The following is a 10229-nucleotide window of genomic DNA, read 5'->3' as shown; positions in this document are numbered from 1 at the left end:
CCAGGGTTAGAAAAACTCCCAAGTCATTTCCCAACACCCCCCTCCGCCCGCCCACGCGCAGGGAGTTTTTCCTAGTTAAGATGGAGCCCGGTGAGAAGCCACCAGGACGACAGCAGGTGCGGGAATCCCTGATGGGTAGGACAGTGTCCTCAACCTGTCGTCACCAGCTTGACCTGGGAACTTGTTAGAAGAGCCCCGCAGGAGGCACACCGAAGCAGAGTCTCCGGGGGTAGGGCGCAGCTATCTGCGCTTTCGCCAGCCCTCCAGGTGATTCTCCTGCATACTCAAGTTTAAGAAACCCTGGGCTGGGCTTTAGGAATGCAGCACTGCAGAGGGGGAAGCAGGGGGCTACCAGCTGGCTCCGGTACCGAGCAGCACTCCAGCCCCTCATCCTAAGACCCCCCTTCCTTAATATTTCAAGCCAAGGTAAGCCACTGGAGGGGACAGGAGGATTCCAATAAATAGCTGCAGATTAGACCTGCCCTCTGTCTTTGCTTTCCTCTCCTTTGAGAGGGGGCCCTGCCTTAGGAAAGCGGGGATGGTGAGCTCAAAGGGACGGAAGTCTCAGGGTAAACACAGGATTCGTGAAGGTAGCCCAGCTCTACAAGCCTCACTAGGCCGGCCTCCCTGGCTCCTCACATCCGCCGGCAAGCTGTACTGTGGGATGGGTGGTAACTCCCACTAACCAGCTGTGCATTTCATGGAGCCTATATGTGGCAGCAGTGCCCCACCGAGCAGGTAATGATATAGGAGGGAGGGGAGAACTGCTGTGAGGTAGGTGTCTACGGAGCAGTCAGTCAACATTTATTGAGAATCTATTATGTAACAGGCCCTGGGGAACAAAAGGTCTGCCCTCAGAGTTTACAGTCTAGTGGAGATGATGGTTAGGTAGACAGTCGCATACAACATATTTACATGCATGCGGAAGTTCATTCCATATAGTGATAAAATCTTCAAAACCTAAGATAGGGTAATAATATATTAGTGACTGACTTGGGGATGGAGAGGCCCCTGCAGGTAGGGTAGTCAAAGAAGGTCTTCCTAAGAAGGTGAAATTAGAGCAGAGACGTGGAGGATGAGAAGGAGCCAAACATGTAAATATCTGGGAGAAGAAGATGCCCAACGATCCAACACGTGCAAATATCCTGAGCATAGAACGGACTTCTGCTGAAGAGCACACCACTGTGTCTGCAGGTGTAGAATGGCAGGAATAAGGTGGGATGTGAAATGAGGCCACCAGAAGGAGTTTGGATCTTTCTCTATTTGTATTGGAAGCCATCAGGCGATTTAAATATTCACTTATCACAATTTGCTTTAGTTTTTGTTGTTGTTATTTTTCCTCATGCATCTCTCAAGTCTCTCTCTTTTTTAGATTGTGGTATAATTTACCTGTAAGAAAGTGAACAGCTCATAAGGGTCCAGCTTGATGAGTTTCTGTCTACACATACAACTGTATAATTGCCACCCAGATCATGGCTTCGGTTTTTAAAGATCATTCTGTGCGCTCCTCAGAGAATGGAGTGAGGAAGGGTGGGCAACAGTGGTGGCAGCGATACCAGTTAGAAGGCTGTTGCAATCATCTGGTTGATGCGTTAGGACTTAGAATAGAGTGGCAGCAGTGGGTAGTGGTGAGAAGTGGTTGGATCAGATTGTATTTAGAAATAGAGGTGATATTGATGCAATTCTCTGGATGTGAAGAGAAGACCGAAGGAGTCCTCCCTGGGGATCTGAGTAGCTCAATATGGTGGCACTGAGATGGAGCAGAATTTCAGAGATTTACAGTGTATTAGGAATCAGTAAATTTTATAGCAAAACCCTAATGCATGTCTTAGAATTGTGAGGGAACCCAAAGGAGCAAATTTCTTGCTTATATTTGCCTCTGGAATGTTTGTATCTGCATGGCCTCGGTTTAGCTCAGTTGTATATTCATGGCATGCATGTATTCAACTAGACGCAGGTAAACAAAACAAGCTACTGATGTCCAGTAACACACCAGGCACTTTCCAACTGGACTGAAAACATAGACTGAAATCAGACCTAAGCCCACTCTCTTTCCTGCCTTTTAGATTTTGATGTCAGAACCAGGGAAGTTGCTCCAGAAAGTGAAGGTGTGGCTGCAGGAGTACTGGAATGTCACCGACCTAATAGCCATCCTTTTGTTCTCTGTCGGAATGATCCTTCGTCTCCAAGACCAGCCCTTCAGGAGTGATGGGAGGGTCATCTATTGTGTGAACATCATTTATTGGTACATCCGTCTACTAGACATCTTCGGCGTGAACAAGTATTTGGGCCCATATGTAATGATGATTGGAAAAATGGTAAGCAGGATCCTCTGATTCCATGTTATAAATTTGCAGAGGAGGAGTGGCAATAACAGGAAGAGGAAAATAATTCATTTGGCCCTGCTGTGACGGCCTGAGATGGTCTTGGGGGTGTTTTATTTATTTTTTTTTTTCATTCCTTTTGAGTGTTTGGGAGTTTGACTCCGTCTGTATACATCACTGGAAAATTAACCGTCACTCACCCATTTACTTAATGAAAAACATACACAGATGATCTATTTTGTGCTAAGCACTAGAGTAGGAGTTGGGTATATAAAGGAGCTCATTCCATGAGATCAAAGATGAGAGAAAGAGAAGTAATTACCGTACGGTGTGAGAATGCTGTGATAGAGATGCATATAAGTATTAAGGAGCATGGAGAAGACAATGTAGGGCAGGGAAGGCTTCCCATGGAGGTTACATTTTAGCTGGATCTTGCAGGAGGAGTCCACTCCAATTTTTTCACAGGGTTTTCGATTTGTAACGTTTTTTCTTTTTCTTTTTCTTTTTTATAAAGTGCTTGAAAAATGCCTTTCCCTACACAAAGGGAAGAAGATATAATCGATTTTAGCTGAGTTGAGTTAGGTTGAATTTGAGTAAGTGTCCCTTACTTCACCTTTACAAGGCATACATGGAAAAAAGCCAAATATCTCCCTCCTGCCATGGTAAACACGTCTTACTGAAAAACCTAGTAACCTCCACTCCACTTCTACTTGTGAGCTGCTGAAAACCAACCATTAGTCAATAGATGTCCTCTGTCATTCTCAGTCAAGTTTTACTATATATATCATCGCTGCTGACCTTTAGGTCAGCAAATCAATATTTGCTATTATTATTATTAGTGTGCATGTGCATCTGTAACTCTACTGAAATGAATCTTAAATAATCAAGACTCTTCCTACAACAGCACTGACAAACACATGCAAAGAGGAGAATTCGAATCCAAAAGGAAGGGATTGTGAGACCTTGGGCAATTTATTTAACCTCTTTAAGACTTTGTTTACTCATTTAAAGTAATTCTAATGAATGCAAGGGTATATCTTGCAAGGTTGTTGTGATGATCAGAAATAACAAGCTAAACAGCTTCTAGTGTCTGGTTCATAGAAGGTAGTTGATAAAATTGCGTCTGTGTGTTTAAGTTCGTTTTATGTTTGTTGAAGTATAATAAAAAAGGGGGAGGGGAGAATTGGTGAACATGGTTAGTCTGCTCTACTCTTAACCCTTTTCTACAAAAGCTTGAGATTTATCACACCAGTATTGCTTAGGGGAAATATCACCAAGCCCATTCTAGAGAGGAAAATTTGAATTGAACAAGCCTGAATTATTTACTCAAAACCGAATCCCAGTTAATTGGGATTTTTGACTAGATAAAAAATGTGTATCTTACTCTGTTGCACAGCCTGTTATATAATCTTCTCTGTGTTTTAGTAATGAATTTGAGATTGTGGTAAAGATTCGGATGTCTAAAAGCAGAGACTCTCAACTTAGAGTCTTTGGGAGAGATTTAGGAGAAGGGATTGGTGGACCCTCCACCCGATTTATATATAAAAAAATACGTGGGCGTATGAATTTCCTGAACAGAGAGGATAAGCTTCCATGAGATTCTCAAATGTATTTTCAAATGGACCCAATGAAAGTGAAGAATTATAACAGCTACAAAATTAGGCCAAGTTTTCTCAACCTGGACCCTATTGATATTTCAGATTAAATAATTCTTTGTTGTGGGGGCCGTCCTGTCCATCATAGGATGTTTAACAGCCTCACTGGCTTCTACCCACTAATGCCAGTAGGGTAGGTGCACACACGCGCACACACACTCTTACAACAACAGAACATCTCCAGACATTGCCATATGTCCCCTGGGGACACAAGTGCTCTCTGTTGAGAACCACCACACTAGACAATTACATAATCTGATGGCTTGTTTTTTCTAATTGATCGGTTGCCTTGTTTTGTTTCAGTAAATAAGATCCGAAGTCTGAAGCCAGCCAAATAAATTACTTTAAAAAGGTTGGGTGGCGTTGAAAGACTTGAAATATCTAAAGTCACACTAAAACAGCAAGCTTATTGTAAAATCCCCGTCTATCATTTTAATAGTGGCATAATTATCCCCAGTTTTGACTTCAATGAAACCTTACTATGGAGTGAGCAAGAGAGATGTACCGCATTTTCTCTATCTTCCAACTTATGAATGATTTCACTTATCAGTCAAGAATAAGTAGAAAAATGAGTATATTTGGTGGCTTTGTTCTCTTTCGTGGAGCTTTTAAGATACTTAGTTCAATAATTGAGTCACTGATCCAGAAGGTGGGTAGAATATGCCTATAGAATTTATCACTGAGCCAGATGGACTGCCGGTGGGAAGCTTAACAAAATGTGCCCAGATGTGATTATTCTGAAAGCCCCTCAACATTAGAGAGTCCCTATTCGGTACTAAATAGCCAAGTAACTCACTGTGCCCTGTGGTAAGGGACAGACAGACAGCCACTAAGATACCTGGACACAATACTGATCAAATAGGATTCCAACTGATCTTTAAATTCAGGATCGCTTTCTAGAATCCTGACCCCTTTCCTTCATATTCCACTTCTCAATGCAATTCTCTAAGCCTAGGACTAAGCTCACTTATGTAATGCAGAGTAAAAACAACAATAATAATAGCTATCCTTTACTCTGTGCCAAACACCATGTCAGACGTATCATCACTACAACCCTATGAAATGGCTTTTAGTATCTTTGTTTGGCAATTGAATAAACTGAAACTGGGCAAAGAACAAAGGCAGGATTCCAGCTCATATGGGTCTGACTTCACAGCCTGACCATCCAATGCTAATAATAACAACAGTACATTAACATTTACAGAGATTTACCCACATTGCTTCACGTGTTACCGCATTTAATCCTTACAAAATTAATATGCATTGTTAGTCTTTATTATCCCCATTTTGAAAATGAAGACAAAAAAGGCAAGATTAAGTAACTTGCACGTGACCACCTAAGCTATTTTACTATCAGAGTCAAGATGGAAACTCAGGTGGTCTAACACCTGTACAGGATGCAACCAATGGATATTTACAAGAGTGAGACAGAATCAGCTCTCTTCTTATTGAACCACCTAGACAATATAGCTAAAAAACAGAGGTTCCCAGCCCTAGTTTTTACGAATAATGTTCTCTTTCTGCACTCTACCAGATTTCAGTATTTGTGTGGTATTGGTTTTTAAAATCTATGACGTTGAGTGGGAAGAATGTTTCTTGTCTTTGGTTATTTTGGCCCTTTGGGTAGATAGCAGACTCGATCTGAATGAAAACAGTCCTGAGAAATTAAATTAGAACAGTTGCTGTGTGTACTGGCTGAGTTTTCTTGGATCAGACTGGCTCCTAAATTTCATGAGTACATACCTTCCTCTTCCCACCCACCTTTTAATCAAGCCAGATACACAACATGAAGGACCAATTGGTGGTTTTTTTTCATTGATAGAACTTGTTGTGAATAAAGGATGAAAGAATTTTACAAAATAGGGGATGAACAGGCCTATATTTCCTATAAAACTGTTTCAGCACGGCTGGCTTGTTCACTTTTAAGAGAGTTCTGAGGCCACTACACTATGAAAGGAATAACCAACTAAGTAGCATATATTTTTAGAAACAGTGAACAAATGTGAATGAATGTCAAGTTTTGAGAGATTCTTATTTAGTCTCAAAGTCAGACGACACTTGAGAGCAGGGTTTGAAAGTTGCCTTGACAGTTGATTAATTGACCTAAAATATATTGAGCCCCCAGTGTCCTCAGGCAAAGAGGAAGGCTCTAGTGTTTTACTTCTAATAATAGGCACCATGGAATATATTCTTTTAAAATAAAATTTTAAAGCAAATTTAAAGCCTTTATTATCATTGATAAAATTATCATTAGTGTCTCTTTGTGGATGGGTATCCTTTCAGGAAGTTTGATATCCAAGAGAAGGTTGTCTGTTATATTAGATGGTTTGATGTGAGGGATAGAAGCCAATCTCCAGCTAGCTTAAGCCCAGCAGGGTTATATTGACTGGTAGCAGGGCACAATGAAACAGGCCCTCAACCACTGTCAGGACATACCCTCTCTCTGTCTGGAATATCGGCTTCATTCACTCCTGATCAGTTTCGCTAGTGGGAGCCTCAGCCTTAGACACTCTGAATTCATATCATTACAGAGAAAGAAAGGGAGCTTCTCTCTCCCAGCTTCAGTTGAAAAAAATCCGAAGGAAGGATTCTGGTTGGCCCATCTTATGTCACATGCCTCCCTCCTATCACTGTTGCCAGAGGGTGAGGTACTGGGATTAACCTAGCCTGGAAAAGATGCCTCTCTTTGTGGCCAAAATGGGTGGGAACTGCTTCTAAAAGAAGGAGGCAATGGGTTCTGGCCAGGCAAAATAATAGTTATTACATCCCCATCTATTTTTGGTGATCAAAGGAAAGTAATTTGGCATATGAGAAACAGATCCCAGATAATATGTATCATGAAAACAAGCAAAAAAGAAAGGAATCAAGAGGAACAAGGGATAACATTGTGCTCAAATGCAGTCAAGAGAATTTTATAAACATGTCAAGATGAAAATCCAACATTTCAACAGCAGACACAGAAATGGGCCATGAGGCAACCTGATTCTATTGCCTACAAAAACACCTTCCATAACTGATAGGATATGCTGCAAGAGAATTAAGTACAGAAAGAATGGTTCTCTGAGGGACTGGTTTGTGGTAGAATACCGGACGATGAGGTGGGGGCCACAAGAATAGGAAGATAAATGATGGATATTTGGGTTGTCCTAGCTTTGTTATTAAATGTTTCTTTTCTTGAGCGTTCCAACTCTTCATTAGCCTTTCAAACTTAGGGAATTTACAGCACTGCAGTAGTTCTTGAAATAGTGCAATTATCCCAATTTCAATTTTGCTAAGAAGAAAGAGACCCAAGGAGGACATTTGCCCTTCCCAGGAACAGAGACAAAATTAGTACTAGATTCATGGAGAGACCTGAGCTTCATGTGACTCCCATGCCTAGTCTTGACTAGATGGCACAGACAACAATGAAAAATGAGGGAGTTCCATACTGTGTGTGCTTTTTTAAAAATGATTTTTGAGTTACTGGTAAAGTTCCGTGGACATTGCTTCAATAGACCAAGTGTTCTCTTTCTTGCTTGGACACAGTTATCTCTATATCCCTTAGCAATAGTGTTAAAAGTGAACCTCCTTCAAAGGTTTCCATCAGTGTTGGTGTCATAGGAACATTCAGTCATACGGATTTTCTTTTGTTTCTCCCTCTGTTTCCCCACCCTTCCAGATGATAGACATGATGTACTTTGTCATCATTATGCTGGTGGTACTGATGAGCTTTGGGGTCGCCAGGCAAGCCATTCTCTTTCCCAATGAAGAGCCATCATGGAAATTGGCCAAGAACATCTTCTACATGCCCTACTGGATGATTTATGGGGAAGTGTTTGCGGACCAGATAGACCGTAAGCAAGTTTATGATTCTCATACACCAAAGTCAGGTATTGAACTTCAATTGGGTCATGTCTTTTCTTAGTTCATTTGTTTGTTCTCAATAAATGGCTCAAGATAGAGGACCGATTCCTAGCTTGCTATCTTGGAGGAAAAAAACAATTACAGAAGTCGAATATACATACAATTTTCACAAAGTAGTCCTCGGGTGTTTCTGCAGGTATGTCTTTTCTATGACACAGATCAATATCTGACATCCCAAATTTGATCAAGAACAGTATCAAAAGATCTCAGTTATTTGGGGATTCAAAATCCTAGGGCCATGTGTTGAATATTTCAATATTATTAATATATCATTACTCCCCACCCCTACCCCAGCTCCAGCCTGTAAAAACTAAATTCCTTGGGTTTGACTTCAGAACAAATAAATAATTCTCCATTTTGCTATCAGAATTCAGGAGGGCAAACATCTGCATGGTGTTTTCCTTGCAATGGAAAATATTCTTCAGCTCCTTTCCCCACTGTCTTAAATTATGTGCTATTGAGACTCAAAAGAAGCTAGTATTCATTGCCTGGAAGTATGGAAAATGCCTTAGGTTATAAAATGAGTTGCTTGCTGTAAATGCCAGGGAAAAAAACAAAACAAAACAGTATCTATATCATGAAATGATTCAGTGTGAGGAGCGAGTGCCAGCAGGCCCCCATGTTTCATGCCCTAATAGATGCCGATTCTCTATAAGAAATACTCTCTTATACAGAGTTTGGAGGTAGTTGTATCCTAGAGTCTGTTCCAGCCTTTTATTTGGACCAAATGTCAGGGCACACCAGGCACTGGGAAATTATTTGGGAAGAAAGCATCTGGAAAGAAGTACCTTCCAGTATGGAAGAGCTGAATCCCTGAAGCAACTATTATTTCTCATTTTCCCTGAGGAGTTTAGCTCTAGAAATAACATCCCTCCAACATTGTCGAACTAACATTTTTGAAACGTTTTTTGCTGACAAGCCAGCCATCTGAGCCCTGGACTGTGGACCCGGATCGGGGTTACATAACCAGGTGCTGTAGTTTGGGAAGAGCAGGAGCAGAGAGCAGTCGGCACCCCCTTCCCCTCGCTCCTCCCCCCGGCCTATCCCAGGTAGGACTGACACCAAGTAAATAAGGCGCAAGCACCAGAGAGCATGAGTCCTCTGGGCCTGTGAGGGGCATGTGTGCGCTGGCAGCAGGACACATGAATATGTCATTTTCCCTCCTGTGATGGATTTTGAACAAATACCTTTCTTAAAATGAGTCATCTGAGCCAAGAAGGCTTTTTGGAACACCTAATTGGACCAAATATTCATTTCAGGAGACTTGGCCGATCTCACTGAGGAAGAATTTTAACTCCATCTCCTGGTTGTAATATCTTCGGTTGGCAATGTGCAGCCTTCACTGAGACAGCTTTCTGGGGCCTGGGGAAAACCCTTTGGGGACCCTCCTTTCAAACGGTCCCTAAAGGCAAAACAACGTAAAAGCCCATCTATGATCATGCTCCTTGGAGATTAAATGTATTGTTTTCCCTCAAGAAATTGCTTTCCACTTACATCGCTTTGTCTTTTTTAGTTTTCCTTTCTTCCCCAAAATGAGATTAAAACCCCATGGGTGTTTTGACAGTGCAACATTTTGGGAGGGGAGAAGGTAGGAAGGGTAGGTGTGTTTTATAAATGGGATTCTGTCTGTCCCTCTACAAGTGGCCATTTATTGATGTTGTACTATGAGCCCAACCTAGTGCAACAGACACCACCATCTGGCTGAATAAGAGAATTTATTATTGTTATTTTAAAAGAAGGGCTGATTGTAGTTTAGAACTGGAACCCCACCCCCACCCCCACCCCCAGAGATGGAAGAGAGGTGTTTTGTGTGAGTGAAGTATGAAAATAGCTATCCCTTATTGTTCATTAGATCTGTGGTGCTCTACGTGTGTGAGAATAAATTTCTACCCCAAATCTCAATATAGACCTGACCTAGCCTTGGATGGGTGCAACCTTCATGATACCTTTCCCCAACTTACCTCCCTTCTTGACATTCCGAAATTGGCTGCGATGGTAGCCACTGTTCTAAGCTAAATCAGCCAGTTTGCTGTTTAGAGTGCTAAAGAGTATTTGTCCTTTCTCAAATGGACATAGGAGGCTGCCCCCAAATCTGTCATTACATTTGGCCAAGGTCATTGAACATCCATCCCTATCTTTAAAAGAATTCGATTTTCATGTTATGGCACTGGACAAGCCCAAGGGGCATTGGGTGACTGCCCCACCTAGCCACTCAGAATTGCCTGGGAGACCCAAGAACCAAGCTGTTTGAGAAAGGTACAAATCATTTACGCTGCCCTACGGTGTCTTGCCTCTTTTCTGTGCCGTGTCCAGGCTGGTCTGTGAAGCATGTGTTCAGGCTGATGGG

At 41.9% G+C, this 10229-nt stretch overlaps 1 protein-coding gene across 16 annotated transcripts in view; it reads left to right on the top strand.

The window, feature by feature from the left end:
- Positions 1-10229, top strand: part of TRPM3 (transient receptor potential cation channel subfamily M member 3) — a 774831-nt gene that overhangs the window by 716160 nt on the left and 48442 nt on the right. For 9 of the 16 annotated variants that reach the window (XM_034646703.1, XM_034646699.1, XM_034646706.1 and 6 more), the window contains 2 exons: positions 2067-2318; positions 7638-7812. In XM_034646703.1, the coding sequence (XP_034502594.1) occupies positions 2067-2318; positions 7638-7812 (427 nt within the window). Of the gene's footprint in view, positions 1-2066; positions 2319-7637; positions 7849-10229 lie in introns of all 16 variants that reach the window. The other 7 variants (XM_034646697.1, XM_034646707.1, XM_034646709.1 and 4 more) reach the window with 1 other exon arrangement.

This window comes from Ailuropoda melanoleuca, chromosome 17 (genome assembly GCF_002007445.2).
Source record: "Ailuropoda melanoleuca isolate Jingjing chromosome 17, ASM200744v2, whole genome shotgun sequence".
Taxonomy (NCBI): Eukaryota; Metazoa; Chordata; class Mammalia; order Carnivora; family Ursidae; genus Ailuropoda; species Ailuropoda melanoleuca.
Note: the sequence above shows the minus strand (reverse complement) of the source record. Positions and strands in the feature narration are given on the sequence as shown.